The sequence below is a fragment of the Oncorhynchus masou genome, chromosome 23 (genome assembly GCF_036934945.1).
Source record: "Oncorhynchus masou masou isolate Uvic2021 chromosome 23, UVic_Omas_1.1, whole genome shotgun sequence".
Classification (NCBI taxonomy): Eukaryota; Metazoa; Chordata; class Actinopteri; order Salmoniformes; family Salmonidae; genus Oncorhynchus; species Oncorhynchus masou.
The window spans coordinates 37,533,467-37,559,170 of NC_088234.1; the positions used below are offsets into that span (position 1 = coordinate 37,533,467).

The 25,704-nt window shown below is 43.1% G+C and overlaps 2 protein-coding genes across 2 annotated transcripts; both read right to left on the bottom strand.

Moving 5' to 3' along the window:
- Positions 1-318: 318 nt before the first annotated feature.
- On the bottom strand, positions 319-8,467 carry habp2 (hyaluronan binding protein 2). Its single transcript, XM_064931984.1, has 13 exons — positions 8,241-8,467; positions 7,819-7,915; positions 7,545-7,628; positions 6,260-6,370; positions 5,956-6,072; positions 5,675-5,785; positions 5,300-5,477; positions 4,228-4,325; positions 3,565-3,988; positions 2,061-2,203; positions 1,450-1,584; positions 998-1,143; positions 319-798 (listed from the first exon to the last, which is right to left on the bottom strand). Exons 1-13 carry the CDS (start codon positions 8,298-8,300, stop codon positions 637-639), a joined length of 1,866 nt encoding a protein of 621 aa, XP_064788056.1. The 5' UTR covers positions 8,301-8,467; the 3' UTR covers positions 319-636.
- A 462-nt stretch (positions 8,468-8,929) lies between these two features.
- LOC135510775 (probable E3 ubiquitin-protein ligase TRIML1) lies at positions 8,930-25,629 on the bottom strand. The gene is made up of 6 exons (XM_064931985.1): positions 24,558-25,629; positions 24,374-24,469; positions 11,720-11,956; positions 11,566-11,585; positions 11,241-11,383; positions 8,930-9,783 (listed from the first exon to the last, which is right to left on the bottom strand). Exons 1-6 carry the CDS (start codon positions 24,579-24,581, stop codon positions 9,194-9,196), a joined length of 1,110 nt encoding a protein of 369 aa, XP_064788057.1. The 5' UTR covers positions 24,582-25,629; the 3' UTR covers positions 8,930-9,193.
- Between the last annotated feature and the right edge of the window lie 75 nt (positions 25,630-25,704).

Genomic DNA, 25,704 nt, shown 5'->3' on the forward strand with positions numbered 1-25,704 from the left:
TGTCAAATTAAACGAAAAGTGAGTGCAGCAGTCAGTCTGCTTGACCAGGCTTAACACCCCCACAGTCCTAAGTTCTGACTCTCAGTGTACTGTATGTCCCTCTGTCCTTTGGTCATCTGTTTTATATTATTTTAAGACTTTGGTGTACTCCACTTGTACTTGCAACGAACAAGTATGCTATTGACCATTAAACCACATATTATTCACCATGAAAGGTTCTGTGCTTTCCTTTTATAGACCTATACTTACTACGTAGTTCTCTCATTATCACTACAAGTTTATCCAAGAATACCATTGTAAAAAATAATAGAAACAGTATTCAGAATCCCCCTTTTTGCAGGAAGGTCCATAGAGGGACGTTTTAATGGTTTTGTTCTCTTACAGTCAAATCAGTAATTTTATATCCTGGAATGACAGCATGTCATCTATATTCAAACATAAATCAATTATTACTCAGTAGCGGTCCAATTGGGAGACACTTATTTTAGCACTTGCTACTGCAGGGTTTTTGTGATAAACTACCGCTAGAAGGCACTAAAGCACCATGTTGCATATGCATTGAGGAATTGTTCTGCCAATACCGTGCCGTAATCTAACTTTTTAGTGCCTGCAACTGTATGGACTGGCATAGCCCAGCTATGCTGCTTGTGTCTTTGACTTGATCCAGTCAAGGTAGTGGGAGACCCTTGCGTAGACCCCAGGCTTGTTCTTCAACCCACACTGGTCTCCCCAGCTCACTATACCGTAGATGAAATGGGAGCTCTCCTTGTTACACGTCAGTGGCCCTCCGGAGTCACCCTGTCAGTCACACAGAGTGTTCATTAAACATTTTCAAACCATTCAATATCAAACACATTAAGTAATCTCAATCCAATCCTAATTCAATCCCCCAAAACAATGCTTTATGTGATATCGTACCGTACTCCGTCAGAGTTGGTCTCAAAGCATCTCCCAAACACAGCATTGAGTCTCAATCCACCCCAATCAACTCACTGACCTGGCAGGAGTCCACTCCACCCTGCAGGTGACCGGCACAAAACATGGTGTTGTCTATGGCGCTTCCATAGACTTTGCTGCTTGAGCAGCTCTCCTGGCTGATCAGCAGCACCTGGGCATCCAGGAGGTGGTTGGAGCCGTAGTCAGCTACGGGGGAGCAGAAGAGTGATAGTGAAGGGAAAATAATAGTTCACACACTGAGTACTTCTAGAAAGTAGAGAAATAGAACAACAAGTATATAACAGATGTTTGCAAGCACACATAAAATACCCATGTAATATGATCAGATTCCATTTGATTGAATTCAGTTACATTTTGATATAACACTTGACTAGTGTACATGCACATGATACGAGTAATATAATTAAATAAATATGCTGTGGGCATGATGACAACACAGGTACATTCACATTGTACATGAACATAAGGAAATGCAGTAGAGCCTGCTCTTACAGTCCTCAGTAGCGCCCCATCCAGAGATGGTGCACTCAGTCCCATCAGGGAATGGGCTATCAGGCAAGCAGGCTGCCTTCACAAACTGGCTCTCTTTGGCACAACGACCATCTGTGGCTTTTAGCTTCAGCACCGCTTTGGGTCAGAAAGGAAATTTATATTATGGTACATTGACTTTGCAGTCATTAAAATATTACAATCAGGGATGGAATTTCATTTCAATTTCAGAACTATTTTAATTGGGATTTCTTCACAGTTACAATGTAAGCAATGATTGAATCATATTGCACGTGATATTATACATTCAAATATAATATGGGAACATGTTTTTTTTAAGAGGAGGTAGAAATGCATAGACCCATATAAAATACAAAGTATAAATAGGATCAATTTCATTTATATGCAGTCAATTATATTCAAATAGTTTACTGAAATTCTTATTCCAGTTGTTCCTTATTTGAATTGGAGATGGGAGTTTTTTGGTTTTCTTCCTCAATTGACTGAATTGAAATGGAATTGATCCCAACCCCTAATAACAATAAACCATCCTTAAGGAAGACATGCAAACTACAGTAAACAGAGCTTTGAGAAAGAGCAAGTGCAAATATCACCTATGTCATTGTAAACAGCTGTGGATGTCTCCTTGTAATTCTCATGCCTTGTAGCTTTCTCCACTATGATCGTCTGCCCAATGGGCACATCCTTTTCTAGAGTCAGACTCCCAGCCACCACCTGCATCTGGTCCTTTGGATCACTGGTCCAACACAAACACAATGTAGGGTTGCAAAAATTACTTGCAGTGATCAGTGGGATGGATATACAGTGCATTCGGAAAGTATTCAGACCCCTTCACTTTTTTCACATTTTGTTACCTTTCAGCCTTATTTTAAAATGGATTAAATTAATGAATTTCCTCAACAACCTACACACAATACCCCGTGAATAGTTTTCTTGAAATTCTTTGCAAATGTATTAAACATTTAAAACAGAAATACCTTATTTACATAAGTATTCCGAAAATTTGCTATGAGACTCAAAATTTAGCTCAGGTGCATCCTGTTTCTATTTATCATCCTTCAGATGTATCTGCAACTTTATTGGAGTCCACCTGTCGTAAATTCAATTGATTGGACATGATTTGGAAAGGCGTACACCTGCCTATATAAGGTCACACAGTTGACAGTGCATGTCAGAGCAAAAACCAAGCCATGAGATTTAAGGAATTGTCCGTAGATCTCAGAGACAGGATTGTGTCGAGGCACAGATCAGGGGAAGGGTACCAAAACATTTCTGCAGCATTGAATGTTCCCAAGAACACAGTGGCCTCTATCATTCTAAAATGTAAGAAGTTTGGAACCACCAAGCTGATAGAGTCATACCCAAGAAGACTCGAGGCTGTAATCGATGCCAAAGGTGCTTCAACAAAGTACTGAGTAAATGGTGTGAATACTTATGTAAATGTGTTAGCAGTTTTTGCTTTGTCAATATGGACTATTGTGTGTAGATTGATAAGGGAAAAAGCTATTTAATCCCATTTTAGAATAAGGCTGTAAGGGACTGCAGTGATGCGTCTTGGACTGAGATGCAGTGCCTTAGACCACTGTGCCACTTGGGATGCAGGCTGTAACACAACAAAATGTGGGGTGTGTGAATAATTTCTGAAGGTACTGTATATACACATGCATCCATAAGGACCAATGCATGAAACCATACAATATAGACCACTGACATAGTGTATATACAGTACAGTGTATCTCTGGGTACACTATGTCAGTGGTCTATATTGTATATTGTACACTCCAGATGTGCAAAACTCTTAGAGACTTACCTATTAAGACCCACAGCTGTAATCGCTGCCAAAGGTGATTCTAACATTTATTGATTCAGGGGTGTGAATACTTATGTAGATTGGGGTTTTCTGTATTTCATTTTCAGTACATTTGCAAACATTTCAAAAAACATGTTTTCACTTTGTCATTATGGGGCATTGTGTGTAGATGGGTGAAGAAAAAAATATTGAATCCATTTTCAATTTAGGCTGAAACACAACAAAATATGGAATAAGTCAAGGCGTATGAATACTTTCTGAAGGCACTGTATTATAGTTATACTCACATGCAGTGGCCGGCAGTCAGAGCCCAGCAGCTATCGATGAGCACCGCTCCACAGATGTGCCTGTATGCCTGGCTGGAGCCCTTGGGTCGCACCTGCAGTGACAGCTGCCAGGGCTGGGCTCCAGGGACGGCCTTCAAGCCTCCGTAGATCCTGGTGATGGCCTTCTTCGGCTGGGGTTTTCCACAGGTGGTGAACTGCTTATCAGAGGTGGGGCTAGCTGTGGGCTGTCGTGGGGCTCCACTGGGCTTTGGTGCTGTAGGTTTCTCTGGACCCGCTGAGGGTTTGGCTGGTGTTGGTTCAGGCTTGGGTGTTGTAGTAGTAGTTGTAGTAGTGGGTTTGGGACGAGTAGTAGGCTTGATAGATGTAGTAGTTGTAGTAGTGTGCTTCGGACCAGTAGTAGGCTTGGGACCAGCATCTGTTGTGACTATGTTTGAAAGAATTCAGTACAATTTTACTCGTGCTTCTACATCTGCATTGCTTGCTGTTTGGGGTTTTAGGTTGGGTTTCTGCATAGCACTTTGTGACATCGGCTGATGTAAAAAGGGCTTTGTGAATACATTTGATTGATTTGATTGACTTATCCCTGCGGGATAAACTATTTGGCCTGATGTTCACTTCCTGTCCATATAGGCAGCTGTCAGAGATATGATATTTAATGCTGACCTGTGGGCTTAGCACACTCCCTGACGCCACAGTGATCCCACAGCAGCACCCGACCTCTTCTTATGAAGCACCATGGCTGAGTGTCACCATCTGGGTTTCTGGACCAATCAATACACAACAGTAAACAAGAGAGTTAGCTGTATAAAGCAATATGTTTGAGTGTGAGAGAGATAAGTATACACTACCGTTCAAAAGTTTGGGGTCACTTAGAAATGTTTTTGTTTTTTGTCCATTAAAATAACATCAAATTGATCAGAAATACAGTGTAGACATTGTTAATGTTGAAACTGCAGATTTCTTATAGAATATCTACATATGCGCACAGAGGCCCATTATCAGCAACCATCACTCCTGTATTCCAATGGCACGTTGTGTTAGCTAATCCAAGTTTATCATTTTAAAAGGCTGATTGATCATTGGAAAACTATTTTGCAATTATGTTAACACAGCTGAAAACTGTTGTGCTGATTTAAAGGAGCAATAAAACTGTCCTTCTTTAGACTAGTTGTGTATCTGGAGCATCAGCATTTGTGGGTTCCATTACAGGCTCAAAATGGCCAAAATCAAAGACCTTTCTACTGAAACTCGTCAGTCTATTCTTGTTCTGAGAAATGAAGGCTATTCCATGTGAGAAATTACCAAGAAACTGAAGATCTTGTACAATGCTGTGCATTACTCCCTACACAGAACAGCGCAAACTGGCTCTAACCAGAATAGAAAGAGGAGTGGGAGGCCCCGGTGCACAACTGAGCAAGAGGACAAGTAGTTTGAGAAACAGACGCCTCACAAGTCCTCAACTTCATGAAATTGTACCCGCAAAACATCAGTTTCAGCGTCAACAGTGAAGAGGCGACTCTGGGATGCTGGCCTTCTAGGCAGAGTTCCTTTGTCCAGTGACTAGGTTCTTTTGTCTATCTTAATCTTTTATTTTTATTGGCCAATCTGAGATATGTCTTTTTCTTTGCAACTCTGCTTAGAAGGCCAGCATCCCATACTGATCTTATATAAAAGGATAAACTGATCCTACATCATCACTCATACTCTGAGACTCTATGTGAATATGTGCCCAGACCTGCAGAAGTTATGAGGGCCTAGTCCATCGTCATCCTCAAAGTCATTGAAGGGATCAGAGCCTTTCTCCAGGATGAAATGGGAGTTCCAGTAGAGACATTCCTCTCCAAAATCTGTCTCACTCACGTTGCCACGATAAGACTCCCCGTCATCCTTGAGCTTGTAACAGTCATCTGGGCCTAGTCAAGATTATGACATTTACATCCAGTCAGTATATCAGGAACGTTTTGACAATTCTATTTAAATTCTCTCAATTCAGTAAACTGAAATTCCAATTCCCATTTTTTTTAAACAAATGTTGGTTTAGTTCCTGAAATGGACGTGAACCCAACTCTTTTGGCTGACTGAAGGGCTGGAATGTACTGTATTTATTTACCAACATTACAGAAACGTCCACTGAAGCCTTCTGGGCAGAGGCAGTCAAAGTCCATGCCGTCCTTGACACACAAGCCTCCATTCTTACAGGGGTTAGGCTGACACACCGCAACTGGAAAAGGAATGCGATTACAGAAGCATCATGCTTAGCTAAAAATGACCAACAAATTCCATAGTATACATTGCTATTTTCTCACATTACCAAAAAAAAAATGAAAGAGGATAATAATTTGAATAATTTGTGAGGACACTTCAGAGGCAAGAGGTCAGGAGGGCTCTCACGTGATTTGCAGTCTGGGGGCAGGAAGGGCTGCTTGCACTTGCACGCGTAGAAAGGTGGTTTAGAGGTCAACACACACTCGCCACGACCACATGTGCCCCTCTTACACCTTTTGGGCCCTGTAAGAACAATTCAGATTCACATCGGTTTATTTCTCACGACATCTGACTGAATCCGCAAGGGAAATGTGGCATAATCTTTGTCGTAAATAATTTTGGTCTAAAAACGATTTAAAATCTACTATACAAGCCAAGGACTAAAGTATAAAGATTTTTCAATTTATGGAGCCTCTTTTCCCTTTCCTACCTTTCTGGCACTTCTTGCCCTTGAATGGCTTGGGGCAGTCACATTTGAACCTTCTCTTTCCCTTCTCCTCACACACACCGTCATTGAGGCAAGGGTTTGGGTTGCATTGGCCTGCAATATGAACAAGACAAGGGGAGGAGGACAGCTTTTACATGAGCAGTTTCGAACAGTGATTGATTTAGACTCGACATCGACTTCAGACTCAGTCAGTATAGACCTTTGCGTCTTCTTGTGTCCTCACAATTGTATGTCATCTGACATACTATATCTACAGTATGTTGTTTTGACAGTATTATACAATAAAACTAACACTAAAGTAACATACTAATTATTTACAGTTAGTTGCTGTAAATGGCAATGCACTCTGGGGGATTCTACGTGTAAACAGTAAATTATACTGTAAATCCCAAGGAAATGTTGGTTCAATAGTATATTACTGTAACTGCAGAGCATTATGGGATTGGCAACTTGCAACCTTTTCAAACAATTCTGAGTGATAGGATTGAGAGACATCAAGGTCTGAAGTGAACCAATCAAACAGGGTTTATACAACATTTAAATGATTTACAAATTTAATTACACCAAATATTACAGTGTAATGAAAACATTAAATTTTTACAGTACGGTAAATTTGTAGATTTATCAACAGTTAAATACTTTTAAGCATTATACTGCAGCATACTGTAAATTATTGTGCATTGTGGGGAAATATTGTGGGCCGGGAAAGAATTGCTGTATTTTGAATGGTGCTGTAATTCCACCCCACATAATCTTTGGGGTATCAAAAATCCTTTGACCACTAGTGGTTGCGTGGTATAGTTTTTCTGGCTCATGAACATATTCTGTAGCGTGACTTGTCAGAGGCTACATTTGTACCACCTTAACTGCTGTACCAATTTCACTGATTTGTGGTAGAAGTGCCCCAACAATTAAATGTGTATAGGGGAAAGATGGGAGTGGCAGCAAGTCTCAAACCTTTAATAGTTGAGTATTTGACATGTCCTTTGGTCTGTTTTTCCATGTATTCACTACTAGTTTGGAAGCCGTTGTTTAGTCCTCTAGAAGTGCAATTGATAGAAAAGACCAAACAAGACTTCCAAACTGGCATTCATTGATATGCTGCAATAGGTAAACACATTACCAATTGCATACAATTACGGTAAAATACTGTAAAATGCAAACCCCATCTCCTCTCAATTATTTACATTTTGTTAATTTATTCATTACAAGGGAAGGTTTTACAATGTTGTGCATGTCATAAGACAATTTCTTCTTCACATCTCACCATCTGGTTCTTGGAGTTCATAAAGCCAGTCAGGATCATCACTATCGTCCTCACCTGGTTCGTCTACGATCTCAAAGAATGGATCTAGAGCGGAGATACACTATCAAACATTGTCGTGTTACATGGTCTAGCTCTCCCTCTCCCTCTTCCCCTCTCTCTTTATGTCTGTGTGTGTGCATGCGTGTGAAAGCATATATTGTGAAAGCCTATACTATTGTGCATTATGAATAAATAATATGAATAATAATAATACATGAATAAATCATATGCTTACCATTCAGAATATCCTCGTGTCTTCTGTACTTTCTTTCAGGCTTTTTGCTGTGTTTTTCCTGTTTCGGATGTTTTCCATGCTTCTCTTGTTTACGTAACTGAATAAAAGATGTCATCATTCTTCTTTCAACCAAGTAACATTATGGACAGTAGTAGCATTTACTACATTTGCATTTTACCAGTGCAACAGTAGGCCTAATGCCAGCACTCATACAATATTTGCCAAACTGCAAAACTTGTAAACAACACATCTTTTAGATTTTATTAAACACAGCAAAATAAACAATTAAACACCTGGAAAAATGTTGTACGGGAGAGCAAACACATTCGACAGGCATCTACTCTAAACTTGCAACTCTAAACTATCACCCTTTTATTCCTGATATTTACTGCAAAAGAAAATCAAATGAATAGAATACCTACTTGAACAGGTAGAATGAGCAATACAAGGAAGAGGCAGAAGAAAAGAGGCTTGGAGTTCATGATGGCAGTGATTGTGTGCGGCTAGAAGAGTAATTCTGTCAGATCACCCACATCATTTCCCAACCATTTGTGTGGGAAGACTAACCTTTGTATGCACAGAGTGCTTTGGCATCTAGGTCTCTCACCGCACACTACCGTTCTATTGACTAAGGGGGTGTCAGAGGTGTCACAGTTTTTTTTTTCATTTAAAGAGAGCTTACCTTAAAACACATATAAGAAACAAACATACACATTATCTGCAACTCTAACAGTAAGTGATTCATCAATTCAGGCAACACTGACCTAAATTGTTTGTGAAAATATAGTTAGCACATATAAAATATAGTTAGCACATAGGACTAGTCATTTACTATTGGATTTACTATTGGATATTACCATTAGAGCTCAGAGATCCTATTTACAAAGAGAGATTGTTTTTTGTTTGAGTGTAGACTTTGGATTCACATCACATGTTAGCTGTGTAGGCTACTCTCCAGTTTATTTTACGGCAAATCTTCCTTCTGTGGCCCTGTCTGGTTTACAGAGCAGCAATATATACATATATATATATATATATATATATATATATATATATATATATATATATATATATATATATATATATATATATATATATATTATGATAGCTAAAACCACTAATACTTTGGTTAGAAAGATATGGACTTCTCTAAAACTGGAACCACAATAAATTTAAAAGGATCTTGATCCTCCCCTTCTACCTCGAAACAGCACCTTAAATCCAGTCATTAATAGATTACAGAATGCATATTTAAGTACTTGTATAGATAAAAGAGCAGCAACATGAGAAATTGTCAAATAACATCGCTGACTAAATGCTGATGATCCAATGATAAAGCCTTTAAGAGTCAGTAGGAGCATCATAAGGAGCAGAGTCAGCATTCCTGGGCATTCTGGAAAGCACTAGGAGGTGGAGGTGCGTTACAGATCACAATGGGTTTGGTGTTTGTACCATTGTGATCGTGACCTGAGCACAACGCCAGGTGGAGACAGTCCCTGAAAGCCCCTGCGCAGAACGAGAACAGAGGGGTCATGCTGTCCGCCCCCAGGAAAGACACCAGGCCCCCTGGGAAACTACATAGCACCCCAATACGGCTGAAGTGTTTTGTGACAGGCAGCTGGTGGGGCACCCCACTGTGCCAGGCTGTGTACTCCCCATCAAAGAACTCCAAAGCCCAGGAGTCAGAGCCACGGCCCAGCCAACAGTCCTCAGCTCGGCCCTTGCGGGAGATGGTGGGGTAGGTGAGGCCCAGCTCCCAGTACGTCTTACCAGCCACGTCTATCTCCCAGTAGTGACGCCCAGAGCTGTAGCCCTGCAGGCTGATCACGTTGAGGGTGGTGTCAAAGCGGCCCGGGAGCTCTGGTAGTTCCTGCCAGGTGTCTGTGTAGGTGGCACTGTCACCGCGCGGGGAAATTATCAGCTTAGGGTGCGCTGTCTCTGGGTCCAGGGAAACCTCTGTGGAATCTGGGGACAGATGTGTATTTTTACCATGAGAAATTACAATATTTAAAAGAAAATATTCTCACTGGCTGGGTGTGGCGAGCCATAACCGCTTTGTGCTGATAAAAATGTAAAAATCACAGTTTTAGGTTTTAAAATCAAATCAGATTTAATTTGTCACATGCACCGAATACAACGTGTGCAGACTTTACAGTGAAATGCATGCTTACTAGCCCTTCCTATTGATGCAGAGTTTAAAAATATTGATACAAAGAAAAATAGTAACACAAGGAATAAAATACACAAGAATGGATCTACAGTTATATACAGGGAGTACCAGTACGAGATCAATGTGCAGGGTTACAAGGTGTTTGAGGTAGATATATACAGTGCCTCCGGAAAGTATTCAGAACCCTTGACTTTTTCCACATTTTGTTGTGTTACAGCCTGAATTGAAAATAGATTAAATTGAGATTTTGTGTCACTGGCCTACACACAATACCCCATTATGTCAAAGTGGACTCATCCCCAGTAATGAACTGGGCTGTCCGCACCACCCTATTTAGCACTTGGCAGTGCACATGACAAACCAAGCTGTGATGCAGCCAGTCAAGATACCCCTGATGGTGCAGCTGTAGAATTTGTTGGGGATCTGGGGGACCATGCCAAATATTTTCAGCCTATTATGCCCTCTTCTTGACAGTGCGAGTGTGTGTGGACCACGTTCAGTCCTTAGTGATGTGGACACCAAGGAACTTGAAGCTCTTGACCAGCCCTGTCAATGTGTATGGGGATGTGCTATCCCCTCTTTCCCCTATAGTCCACGATCAGCTTCTTGGTCTTACTGACTTTGAGGGAGAGGTTGTGCTGGCACCACACTGCCAAGTCTCTTACTTCCTCCCTGTAGGCTGTCTCATCGCCTTCGGTGAGACACTGTTGTGTCATCAGACAAATTGATGATGGAGTCATGCGTGGCCAATCAGTTGTGGGTGAACAGGGAGTACTAGAGGGGACTAAGCACACAACCCTGAGGGACACCCTGTTCAGGGTCAGCGTGGAGGAGGTGTTGTTGCCTACCCTTACCACCTGAGGGTGACCCTTCAGGAAATCCAGGATCCAGTTGTAGAGGGAGGTGTTCAGTTCCAGGGTCCCCAGCTTGGTGATGAGCTTGGAGGGAACTATGGTGTGGACACTGAACTGTATGACAGCATTCTAACATAGTTATTTCCCCTCTTGTCCCGGTGGGAGAGGGCAGTGTGAGGTTGAGATGGCGTTTTTAGGTTCAAAAACATGCTGCATGTTAAAATGGCTTACCCACACATACATTATAGATGTAACACATCTATAACGAAATAACTCTGACAGACCTCTGGGTGTAAAAAAAGAACCTGCCTATTTCACTTCAAGTGTAATTGACATCACATCTTATGAATGAAATCATTAAAAATAAAAAGACTTCATGGAATACTAAGGGAACTCACAGCTCTTGATGAGTCTCTTGGTGATGGGGGTCTGGGAGCGTATGAGTAGCAGCATGTTGTTGGTGAGGCTGAGGATCTGGTCAGCTTTAGGCTCATCCAAGTTCACTTTGCTGGGATCTGTCCTGCTCAGCAGATCTATCACTCTGGGTGAGAGAAGACAGACATCAATATTTACTGCAGGAGCCATCACATGAACAGTGACAGTTCATGATCAATAATGACGATTGAAAACACATTTGTCAATAACAGGTTTCCCTACAAAGATTTGTATCTGATCTGCATGTGGTATAAGAAACAAAAAATGTATCTGGATCAAATGACATACCTGCCAACTATCTCAGTGTCCTGCAGAAGATGTGTAGGAAATAAAGATAGTGACAATGAATAGGCAGTTCACAATATGTACATATCATAGTTACATCCATCATCAATATCCATTGAATGAGTTCATGTTAAATAGAACCGAAGAGCCAAATCACCAGTGAATAAGGCAGTAGAAAGTCCTTCTGGGCCAGCTCAGCTGTGAGCCTGGCCAGATCCTGCTCTATCTCCTGAATGATGGTGCAGTTCTTCTCCATCAGGTCCTCCAGGGCTGTGACTGCAGCTCTCTCCTCCATCTCCAGGTGGGTTAGAGTCATCCCCAGGTCCTCATCCAGAACCCTCTGGATGTCCTCATACTTCTTCCTTATACTCTCCCTCATTGCTGATGACTTTTTCTGGTTGGGTGACACAGACTCAATCAGTGTGAGTGTCATTGCAACATATCCCATCTTAGAGCTTCAAATGCTACCATGCTTTGAGAGTTTTTCAGCACAAATAGACACCATTGAAATATAGATATGAGATGTGACCACAGAAATATAAAGCAACACTTCCTTTTAAGGGATTCTTACAGTGTAATTGCATGGATAATTACTCTGTGAGAAGCATTGAAGTTAATTGTAATAACTCACAGGTACACTGTAATATCAACAGGTCATCAATTGCATTCTGTAATTGTGGAGGTGTAACAACGAATGCATGTTACAATGCTAAAAATGGTCAAGTTTTCACTAACTTCACCAGTGTTTTGTTTCTTCTCAGCTTCATCTGAGGGTATAATCTCTTGTGGACACATGCGCTGGGTGTCCCGAGATGACATAAACTCTGATTTCCTATCTGTGAATGCACACTCTTCAAAACGTCCACTCAATATTGTTGCTAGCACTTGCCCCCAAAAAGTGTACCATCTGGATTAACTTCTTGGTGACAGGGGGCAGTATATTCACATCCAGATGAAATGCATGCCAAAATTCAACTACCTGCTACTCATCCCCAGAAGATAAGATATGCATATAATTAGTAGATTTGGATAGAAAACACTCTGAAATTAAAACTGTTTAAATCATATCTGTGAGTATAACAGAACTTATTTAGCAGGCGAAACCCCGAGGACAAACCATTCAGATTTTTGTTTTTGTTGAGGTCACTCTCTTTTCAATGAGATTTCATTGGGAATCCAGATTTCTAAGGGACCTTCTTGCAGTTACTATCGCTTCCACTGGATGTCAACTGTCTTTAGAAATTGGTTGAGGTTATTCCTTTGTGTAATGTAGAAGTACGGCCATCTTGAACGAGGGTCACTTGAAGTGTACTGTTAGATAGAGGCGCGTCACCAGAAAGCTAACTACAGTTTGTTTTCCTCCTGTATTGAACACAGATTATCCCGTCTTCAATTTTATCAATTATTTACGTTAAAAAATACCTAAAGTTGTATTACAAAAGTAGCATGAAATGTTTTGGCAAAGTTTACAGGTAACTTTTGGAACCGGTGTTTTTCTGGATCAAACGCGCCATAATATATATCGAATTAGTCGAACAAAAGGACCATTTCTGATGTTTATGGGACATATTGGAGTGCCAACAAAAGAAGCTTGTCAAAGGTAAGGCATGATTTATATTTTTATTTCTGCGTTTTGTGTCGCGTCGCGCCTGCAGGGTTGCAATATGGTTTCTCTCTTTGTTTACGGAGATAATAGCATTGTTTGCTTTCCCCGAAAAGCCTTTTTGAAATCTGACATGTTGGCTGGATTCACAACAAGTGAAGCTTTAATTTGCTATCTTGTATCTGTGATTTAATGAAAGTTAGATTTTTATAGTATTTCCTCATCAATCTACACACAATACCCTATAATGACAAAGCATAAAGCAGGTTTTTAGAAATGTCTACAAATTTATAAAAAATGTAATACAAAAATACCTGAATACCTAAGTATTCAGAACCTTTGCTATGAGACTCAAAATTGAGCTCAGGTGCATCCTGTTCCCATTGATCATCATTGAGATGTTTCTACAACTTGATTGGAGTCCACCTGTGCTAAATTCAATTGATTGGACATCATTTTTAAAGGCACACACCTGTCTACAGGTCCTACAGTTGACAGTGCATGTCAGAGAAAAAACCAAGCCACGAGGTCGAAGGAATTGTCCGCTAAGCTATAGGACTGTTTTGCTAGTACAGACTGGAATATGTTCCGGGATTCTTCCGATGGCATTGAGGAGAACACCAGTGCATCGATAACGTCATCCCCACAGTTACCGTATGTACATAAATCCCTCTATGACCTCCGACGAACCATCAAACAGGCAAACTGTGAATACAGGACTAAGATTGAATCGTACTACACCGGCTCTGATGTTCGTTGGATGTGGCAGGGCTTGCAAACTACTACGGACTATAAAGGGAAGCACAGCCGCGAGCTGCCCAGTTACACAAACCTACCAGACGAGCTAAATAACGTCTATGCTAGCTTTGAGGCAAGCAGCACTGAAGCATGCATGAGAGCATCAGCTGTTCCAGATGACTGTGTGATCAAGTCCTTCGTAGCCGATGTGAGTAAGACATTTAAACAGGTCAACATTCACAAGTCCGCAGGGCCAGATGGATTACCAGGACGTGTACTCTGAGCATGCGCTGACCAATTGGCAAGTGTCTTCACTAACATTTTAAACCTGTCCCTGACCGAGTTTGTAATAGCAACATGTTTCAAGCAGACCACCATAGTCCCTGTGCCAAAGAACACCAAGGTAACCTGCCTAAATGACTACCGACCCATAGCACTCACGTCTGTAGCCATGAAGTGCTTTGAAAAGCTGGACATGGCTCACATCAACACTATTATCGCAGAAACCCGAGACCCACTCCGATTTGCATACCGCCCCAACAGATCCACAGATGATGCAATCTCTATTGCACTCCACACTACCCTTTCCCACCTAGACAAAAGGAACACCTATGTGAGAATGCCATTCATTGACTACAGCTCAGCGTTCAAAACCATAGTGCCCTCAAAGCTCATCACTAAACTAAGGACTCTGGGACTAAATACCTCCCTCTACAACTGGATCCTGGACTTCCTGACAGGCCGCACCATGGTGGTAAGGGTAGGTAACAACACATCTGCCATTTTGGTCCTCAACACAGGGCCTCTCAGGAGTGAGTGCTCAGTCCCCTCCCGTACTCCCTGATTACCCATGACTGCATGGCCAAGTACAACTCCAACACCATCATTAAGTTTGCCGACAACACAACATTTGTAGGCCTGATCACTGACAACGATGAGATAGCCTATAGGGGGGTGGTCAGAGACCTGGCAGTGTGGTGCTAGGATAACAACCTCTCCCTCAAAGTGACCAAGACAAAGGAGATGATTGTGGACTACAGAAAAAGGAAGACAGAGTACGCCCCCATTCTCCTTGACAGGGCTGTACTGGAGCAGGTTGAGAGCTTCAAGTTCCTTGGTGTCCACATCACCAACAAACTATCATGGTCCAAACACACCAAGACAGTCGTAAAGTTCTACAGCTGCACCATCGAGCGTATCCTGACTGGTTACATCACCACCTGGTATGGCAGCTGCTCAGCCCCCTCAAGGCAATACAGAGGGTAGTGCGTACGGCCCAGTACATCACTGGGGCCAAACTTCCTACCATCCAGGACCTCTATACCAGGGACACCCAAAAAATTGCCATGTACTCCAGCCACCCTAGTCGTAGACTGTTCTCTCTGCTACTGCACGGCAAGCGGTACCGGAATGCCAAGTCTAGGTCAAAAGGCTTCATAACAGCTTCTACCCCCAAGTCATAAGACTATTGAATAGTTAATCAAATGGCTATCTGGACTATTTGCATTGTCCCCACCCCACCCTCCATTTTTACGCAGCTGCTACTCTCTGTTTATTTTCCATGCATAGTCACTTTACCTCTACCTACATGTACACATTACGTCAATTACTTCAATTAACCGGTGCCCCCGCACATTGACTCTGTACCGGAACCCCATGTATATAGCCACACTGCTGTTATTTTATTGTTGCTCCTTAATTTTTTGTTATATTTCTTCTTCTTTTCTCTTAAAACTGCATTGCCAGTTAAATGCTTGTAAGCGTTTCACTGTAAGGTCTACACCTGTTGTATTTGGTGCATGTGACAAATAAAATGTGATTTGATTTGTTTTGATTTGAACTCTGAGACAGGATTGTGTCGAGGCACAGATCTGGGGAAGGGAACCAAAAAATATTCTGCAGCATTGATCCCCAAGAAGGTTCCCAAGAACACAGTGGCCTCCATCATTCTTAATAACCTCTCTGGGATAGGGTCTAGTTTCCTGAATTTCTGTCTGACTGACGTGCCCAAAGTAAACGGCCTGTTACTCAGGCCCAGAAGCCAGAGTAACAGAGTGTTACGGTTTTCTTCTAGTGAAGGAGAAGCGGACCAAAATGCGGCGTGGTAATTTTCATACATGTTTAATGAACGAATAAACATGAACAATACAAAACAACAAACGTGAAAACCTAAACAGCCTATCTGGTGACAACAAACACAGAGACAGGAACAATCACCCACGAAACACTCAAAGAATATGGCTGCCTAAATATGGCTCTTAATCAGAGACAACAACAAACACCTGCCTCTGATTGAGAACCACTCCAGACAGCCATAGACTATGCTAGATACCCCCACTAAGTCACAAACCCGATACCTAACAAAACCCCAAGACAAAACACACCACAATAAACCCATGTCACACCCTGACCTGACCAAATAAATGAAGACAAAACCAATCTACTTCGACCAGGGCATGACACAGAGTAACAAAATGCATATAATAATGGTATCATTGGATATAAAACACTTCGAAATTTCTAAAACTGTTAAAATAATGTCTGAGACTATAACAGAATTGATATGGCAGGTGAAAATCGGAAGAAAAAACAACCAAAATATTTTTTCTTAAAATGGAATGCTACCTGCCCTATTAGGGAACCCTTGTCTCTAGTGGGTACCAGTACTATGGTGAGTCAGAATGGGAGTTCCCTAATTCCCATCACCCACACACCCCTTTTTGCTTTTGTGCTGTGGGGAGACCAATCTATGTCTCTCCGAGTGCTCATTGACTCTGGGGCTGATGAAAGTTTTGTGGATGCCACGATAGCTTCGAAGCTTGGAATTCCCATTCAACCTCTCTCTGTGCCCATGGATGCTAGGGCACTGGATGGCCGCTTTATAGGGGAAGTCACCCATAGTACTGTGCCCGTTCAATTACGGGTTTCTGGCAACCACAGTGAGACAATAGTTCCATGTTCCGGTTGTTTTGGGATTTTCTTGGCTTCAGAAGAACAATCCAAAGATAGATTGGAGCCCATTTTGCCATTCCCACTGCCTTCAAGCAGCCCAGCCTTCCTCAAGTCATCTTTCTCTTGATGTTAGCAAGCCTGTGGATGTCTCTGCTATCCCGACAGAATACCATGACCTCGTGGAAGTGTTCAGTAAGGCACGTGCTACTTCCCTTCGCCCGCACCATCCTTATGATTGTGCCATTAATCTTCTCCCAGGCACTACAACACCTCGGGGTCGATTGTATTCTCTGTCTGGACCAGAGACCACAGCTATGGAGGAGTACATAGAGGAGTCTCTGGTCACTGGGGCCGTCCGTCCATCTGCATCTCCTGCCGGCACAGAGATTTTCTTTGTGGAGAAGAAGGACAAGACCCTGCATCCATGCATTGACTACCGGGTACTTAATGACGTTACTGCCAAGAATCGTTACCCCCTAACCTCTCCTCGGCGTTTGAACCTCTCCTGGGGGACACCATATTTTCTAAGTTGGACATTCAAAATGCCTACCACCTGGTTCGGATACCTGAGGGGGATGAGTGGAAGACAGCCTTCAACACAGCCAGTGGAAATTATACCAGGTCAATTATACCAGGTCAGTACCAGGTCATGCCATTTGGACTCACCAACGCCCCCGCTGTTTTCCAGGTTTTGGTCAATAATGTGCTTCGGGACATGCATGTGTTCTTACATGTGTTCATGTACCTTGACGACATCCTGTTTTTTCCCCCGATCTGCACAAGAACATGTTCTTCATGTCAGACAGGTCCTTCAACTCCTCCTGGAGAACCAACTGTTCGAGAAGTGTGAGTTCCACTGCTCTACAATCACCTTTCTGGGATATGTCATTGCTGAGGGCAATGTTCAGATGGATCCAGAAAAGTTGAAAGCAGTGGTGGATTGGCCTCAACCAACATCCAGCGAGCGGTTTCTTGGTTTTTCAAACTTCTACCGTCGTTTCATTCGGGACTACAGCACCCTGTCAGCCCCCCTCTCGGCACTCACCTCTCCAAAGGTACCGTTCAAATGGTCTCCAGCTGTTGACAAAGCCTTTGTGGACCTGAAGCATCGGTTTACAACAGCACCCGTCCTCATCCATCCGGACCACTCGCGTCAATTTGTGGTGGAAGTGGATGCTTCGGATGTTGGAGTGGGGGCCATCCTGTCCCAGCGATCAGCCCAGGACCAGACGCTTCATCCCTGTGCCTTCCTGTCCCATCGTCTCAATCCTTGTGAAAGGAACTACGATGTTGGCAACCGAGAACTCCTGGTGGTGAAGATGGCGTTGGAAGAGTGGAGGCCTGGCTGGAAGGAGCAGAACAGCCAATCCTGGTCTGGTCCGACCATAAATACCTGGAAAATCTCCGTACAACCAAGCGCCTTAACTCCAGGCAGGCCTGGTGGGCCCTCCTGTTCACCAGATTTAACCATCTCCTACCGCCTAGGGTCAAAGAATGTGAAGCCTGATGCCCTCTCCCGCCTATACAGTTCCTCTGCCACACCCTCAAACTCTGAAACCATTCTCCTTACCTCATGCCTTGCTGCCACTGTGGATTAGGGTATTTAGAATCTGGTCCATGAGGCACAACGCTCCCAGCCTGGACCTGAAGGGGGAATGACAAAACGGCCATTTGTCCCTAATCCAGTCAGCTCCCGGGTCCTGGAATGGGCTCATTCCTCCAGACTGACCTGTCATCCAGGGTCCCGTCATACACTATGCTTCCTCCAACAACATTTCTGGTGGCCCACCTTCGTTGTCGCATGGAGTGTGTGCTCAGAATCAAGACTCCACGGCAAGCTCCTTCAGGCCTCCTTCAGTCACTACCGGTGCCTCATCAAATCAAATCAAATTTTATTTGTCACATACACATGGTTAGCAGATGTTAATGCGAGTGTAGCAAAATGCTTGTGCTTCTAGTTCCGACAACGCAGTAATAACCAACAAGTAATCTAGCTAACAATTCCAAAACTACTACCTTATACACACAAGTGTAAAGGGATAAAGAATATGTACATAAAGATATATGAATGAGTGATGGTACAGAGCGGCATAGGCAAGATGCAGTAGATGGTATCGAGTACAGTATATACATATGAGATGAGTATGTAAACAAAGTGGCATAGTTTAAAGTGGCTAGTGATACATGTATTACATAAAGATGCAGTAAATGATATAGAGTACAGTATATAAGTATACATATGAGATAAATAATGTAGGGTATGTAAACATTATATTAAGTAGCATTGTTTAAAGTGGCTAGTGATATATTTTACATCAATTCCCATCAATTCCCATTATTAAAGTGGCTGGAGTTGAGTCAGTGTGTTGGCAGCAGCCACTCAATGTTAGTGGTGGCTGTTTAACAGTCTGATGGCCTTAAGATAGAAGCTGTTTTTCAGTCTCTCGGTCCCAGCTTTGATGCACCTGTACTGACCACGCCTTCTGGATGATAGCGGGGTGAACAGGCAGTGGCTCGGGTGGTTGTTGTCCTTGATGATCTTTATGGCCTTCCTGTGACATCGGGTGGTGTAGGTGTCCTGGAGGGCAGGTAGTTTGCCCCCGGTGATGCATTGTGCAGACCTCACTACCCTCTGGAGAGCCTTATGGTTGTGGGCGGAGCAGTTGCCGTACCAGGCGGTGATACAGCCCGACAGGATGCTCTCGGTTGTGCATCTGTAGAAGTTTGTGCGTGCTTTTGGTGACAAGCCGAATTTCTTCAGCCTCCTGAGGTTGAAGAGGCGCTGCTGCGCCTTCTTCACGATGCTGTCTGTGTGGGTGGACCAATTCAGTTTGTCTGTGATGTCTACGCCGAGGAACTTAAAACTTACTACCCTCTCCACTACTGTTGCATCGATGTGGATAGGGGGGTGTTCCCTCTGCTGTTTCCTGAAGTCCACAATCATCTCCTTAGTTTTGTTGACATTGAGTTTGAGGTTATTTTCCTGACACCACACTCCGAGGGCCCTCACCTCCTCCCTGTAGGCCGTCCCGTCGTTGTTGGTAATCAAGCCTATCACTGTTGTGTCGTCCGCAAACTTGATGATTGAGTTGGAGGCGTGCGTGGCCACGCAGTCGTGGGTGAACAGGGAGTACAGGAGATGGCTCAGAACGCACACTTGTGGGGCCCCAGTGTTGAGGATCAGCGGGGTGGAGATGTTGTTACCTACCCTCACCACCTGGGGGCGGCCCGTCAGGAAGTCCAGTACCCAGTTGCACAGGGCGGGGTCGAGACTCAGGGTCTCGAGCTTGATGACGAGTTTGGAGGGTACTATGGTGTTAAATGCTGAGCTGTAGTCGATGAACAGCATTCTCACATAGGTATCCTCTTGTCCAGATGGGTTAGGGCAGTGTGCAGTCTCATATATCTCTCTGTCACTGGGCTCCCTCTGTCTGATGGCAACAAGGTCATTCTGACGGTAGTCGATCGGTTCTCCAAGGCCGCCCATTTCATCCCTCTCCCCAAACTACCTTCTGCCAAGGAGACAGCCCAGCATGTCTTCCGGATACATGGACTCCAGTAGATATGGTCTCCGATCGGGGTTCTCATCTCAGTTCTGGAAGCCATTCTGAAAACTTATTGGGTCGTCGGCCAGTCGGTCATCCGGATTCCATCCCAAAACTAACAGTCAGTCGGAGCGAGCCAACCAAGACCTGGAGACCACGTTAAGGTGCCTGGTCTCAACAAACCCAACTACCTGGAGCCGTCAACTGGTCTGGGTGGAGTATGCCGGAACACCCTTCCCAGTTCTGCCACGGGACTCTCCCCTTTCGAGTGCTCCATGGGGTATCAGCCTCCACTCTTCCCGGAACAAGAGCAGGAGGTCAGCGTACCCTTGGCCCAGATATTTGTCTACCGCTGTCGACGTACCTGTAAAAGATCCAGGGCTGCTATTCTCAAGACCAACTACAAGTATCGTCGACAAGCGATCCATCGCCGGACCTCAGGTCCCCGCTACCTCATTGGGCAGAGGGTATGGCTTTCCACTCGGGATCTGCCCCTTCGGGTAGAGTCTCACAAGCTGTCTCCCCGGTTCATTGGTCCTTTTCCCATCTCCAAAGTCCTGAGCTCCACTGCTGTCCGTCTTGTGTTACCCCCGTACAATCTGATTCACTCTACCTTCCATGTGTCTAGGATTAAGCCCATGTCTCACAGTCCTTTGTTTTCTGTCTCCAGGCCCCCCGGGTTATCGGTGGGCATCCAGCGTATACGGTGACGCGCCTCCTGAAGGTTCGATCATGGGGCAGGGGTTTCCAGTACCTGGTTGACTGGGTTATGGCCCGGAGGAGAGGTGCTGGGTCCCGGCTAAAGACATCTTGGACCCGGGCCTTCATTGCCGATTTCCACCGCCGACACCATGGTCAGCCAGGTGGGGGTGGTACTGTCACGCCCTGATCTGTTTCACCTGTTCAGGTGATTGTCTACACCCCCCCCCCAGGTGTTGCTTATTTTCCACAGTGTATTTATCCCTGTGTTTCCTGTCTCTCAGTGCCAGTTCGTCTTGCATGTTTAGTCAAGTCATCCAGTGTGTTTTTCCCATACTCCTTTATATATATATATATATATATATATATATATATATATATATATATATATATATATATATATATATATAATGACACATTATATTATGACACATGAAATAAACTCTTTATAGCGTTTCATTAACATTTTAGAGGTGATAAGTTGAACAGATCGGGCATTTCCCACGCGGCTTATCTCCCCCTTTCCCTATCACGCAGTAGGTTTCACTTCCACATCCATCATTTAAAAAAAAGAAGGCTCATTGCCTTCTTCAATCATGCAGTGACGATGAAGGTCTCGTCAATGATTTTGCTGGAAAGGGGAGAAATTGTGCTTTACAATTGTATTCATATTACAGTTGACGTGGAAGTATTACGTTCTTGGGGCGCTAAAATAAGGTAAATTGTACGTTACAGCACGATGTACAGAAGTGTGTTAGCTTACAGTACATTGAAAAGGACTTTACGTTACTCATAGTGTGACACAAGTAGCAAGCTAGCTAACTAACGATAACATGCTGGTTGTGTCTCACGTAATACCCTTGAGGTACCGATACCCTGAGAACAATGTTCAAGGAAGATTAGACCATAGAGCCCAGCTAACGTTAGCTAGCTAGTTAACTGGCGAGTAGCGACCATAGCATAGCTAGATTTACAGATTTAGGTAGCTAGCTAGTCAAGGTTAGAGAACTCACCATATTGCATTGAAGGTCTATTCTGTAGATAGTAACTAGCTAGCTAAATAGCCTAGAGAAGTTACGATTATCTAGCTACAGTTAACTAGCTAGCATAACAAACACAGCTGTTGGCTATGCCAACAGAGACCTGGCCGGGTGGTGCCAGAATAACAATCCTTCAACGTAACCAAGACTAAGGAGATGACTGTGGACTACAGGAAAAGGAGGACCAAGCATGCCCCCATTCTCATCGGCGGGGCTGTAGTGTAGCAGGTTGAGAGCTTCCAGTTCCTTGGTGTCCACATCACCAACAAATTAAAATGGTCCAAATACACCAAGACAGTTGTGAAGCGGGCACGTCAAAGTCTATTCCCCCTCAGGAACCTAAAAAGATTTGGCATAGGTCCTGAGCTCCTCAAAAGGTTCTACAGCTGCAACATTGAGAGCATCCTGACTGGTTACATCACTGCCTGGTACAGCAATGGCTCGGCCTCCGACCGCAAGACACTACAGAGGGTAGTGCGTACGGCCCAGTACATCACTGGGGCTTAGCTATCTGCCATCCAGAACCTCTACACCAGGCGGTGTCAGAGGAAGGCCCTAAAAATTGTCAAAGACCCCAGCCACCCCAGTCATAGATTGTTCTCTCTACTACCGCATGGGAAGCGGTACCGGATTGCCAAGTCTAGGACAAAAAGGCAGGTAATCAAATGGCTACCTGGACTATTTGCATTGTGTGCCACCCTCCAACCGCAGTTTTACGCTGCTGCTACTCTCTGTTTATTATATATGCATAGTCACTTTAACTATACATTCATGTACTGTACATACTACCTCAATTGGCCCGACCAACCAGTGCTCCCTCATATTGTCTAACCGGATTATCTGCACTGTGTCCCGCCACCCGCCAACCCCTCTTTTACGCTACTGCTACTCTCTGTCCATCATATATGCATAGACAATTTAACCATATCTACATGTACATGCTACCTCAATCAGCCTGACTAACAGGTGTGTGTATGTAGCCTCGATACTTTTATAGCCTCGCTACTGTTATTTTTCACTGTCTTTTTAGTGTTGCTTTTATTTCTTTACTTACCTATTGTTCACCTAATACCTTCTTTGCACTATTGGTTAGAGCCTGTAAGTAAGCATTTCACAAAGCAAACGTTGATTTATTGACGATGTGCACTGAGAATACTTTCAAGAGAACTGGGAACTCAGAAAAAAAGTCAAATCATGACATCAGTGATCTTCAGGTCAGAAAGTCGGAGCTCTTGAAAGATGCCACAGTTTCCAACTTTGAATTCCGAGTTGGATAACCGTTCAAACAGATTTTCCCCAGTTGGAGCTTGTTTTTTTTTACAGAGTTCAGAGTTTCGTTGAAACCACTGAAGTCTGAGATTTCCGAGTTCCAAGTGGTCTTGAATGCGGCATGACCTTCTAGAACCATTTGTCGTTATTTCAGATGCGTAGATCTTGACCTTGATCATTACATAATAACTTAATCCCTGGTATAAATAAATAATTGCATCAATTGTATCCCATCCAAAAGTGAAAATGTTCCTCAACAGTGAAAACCTTGCAAGGTTACATGATGAAATAAAAGTTGTCTTATGAACATTTTAAGTGCATTTATAAACCATTGTTCCGCCAACCTTAATAGGCTTTCAATTTGTCAAGCACGAATGACTATCTCACAATTTTAACCATAACTGTTTATTCATGTGTCTAAAAATGTTTGGTTAAAATAATCTACCGATTGTCAAATACACCATTAATTGACTTAACAATTGAAAGTAATGTGAACTTGTTTTATTCATTGGGGCTAAAGACTACAGAGCCATTTATTGTGTCAGAGTTGTGTCAGTCAATGAAGTGGTTGATTTTAAATTAGCTAACTAATCACATGGTTTGTGCAGGCTGAAATATAGTGCTTTGGGATATTTGATTGGGATGCTATCGGAAACGTTAAGATTTGTAACAAGCATGGTAACAAGTGTTCATTGTTACACCTCTGTAATTACAGACTGTTTTACCTCCAGTTACATGTTGTTATTACAGTTTAACTATGTATTATTACAGTTAATTACAATACTTGTTACATACTTGTTACAAGGAAGTGTTACCAAATATAAATTCTAGAAGGGCCGAAGCCCCTCAGACCCCAACAATTTCACTGGAACTCTCATGTGTGCGTTTAATATGACTAACATGGTAGTGTGATGCGTCTGACCTCTGTTCACACAGATTAATCGCCATGCTGTTAATTTACTTACAGTGATTTCAGTTTGCTTTGTGCTTAATTTCTTCATTCGGAACTTCACTGCTTCTCTTTGCCTCTTCAGACATTCCTGGTGCTTCAACAGCATCTCCTGGAGAGAGAAGGTTTCAGAATAACAAAAAAAAAGAGCCAAGATGGATCCCGCCAAATTCCCTCTTTTGAAGCACAGTAGCACACACCTGAGCCTGGGTCTTCATCTCCATGGTCTTACTCTAAGGGAGATGATCAGTTATACCAATGACGAAGAGCTCGGCAAATGATGCTGCCAAGTGAAGTTGTAATAAGCCAAAGACTTTTAGTCCTGTGTCAGTTAGTCTTAAATCAGTAGAGTCTACTCTCATTCACGTCCATCTCTTGTGTCTGTCTGAATCTGTCTCTCTTCCTCTGTTTATAGAATGGCCTGTCTCATACATACCATACCTCTGGAGCAGCAGAGTGATTTAAGACACAGGCACCTGGCCCTCTTTAACAATCCCATGCCTCCCTAGTGTCACAAGGTTAGGTGCCAGAGCATAGTGGATAGTGTTGTGTCCGTATAAATAGAATCACTAGAACAGACATGGCCCATTCATTGAGCCAGATTGGGTGTATCCATGAGGGTGCTATCAAATTGCTGTGGTCTGAGGGGATTATCCATTCTAGTCATTCTATTTCTATGGTTATGTCAGTGGGTCCCTTTTTCTCTGCCTTGGAAAGTATTCACCTTGAGCTGTCTGTCCAACTCACTCAAACACGCTATCCTGTAAATTACTCCAGACAGACCATGCAGGTCATCAGGCATCTGTCTTCTAAGTTCCAGTGTCATTGTTGTAACCCTTTTCCATTATTCTAGCTTTGGATTGGTCAACCTTTGCCAATGGAAATCACTAGACGACAATGTGACATCCATCCTGATGTCACAGCTCTCCATTGACCATGCTATTTAATCCAGGACTAGGGTTAATCTGTGTCCGGGAAACCAACCCTATACGCAATGTATAACATTGAAAATACTTGTGTAAATTGATCCCTGGCAAATGACTGTAAATAATATGTTTACATTCATGGTATGAGGTGCTGTAAGCAGGCTATAAGCTAACAGAGATTTTCTATCCAATTTGATACACAGATAATCTTTAGCAACACTGTGTTTTCTCCATTCATACTTTGATTCATACCATACTTCAAAACTATAGGCCTTCTATGAGCCTGGGTGTGTGTGTATCTGTATGTGCGTGTTTGAGAGAGAGACAGACAGACAGCTCCATGGGTGTCTGCCTCTTTATTGCCTCTTTAAGTCCAGGAAGTCCCCCGAGTACACTATGCCTGATTGGTCCCATAAAACTT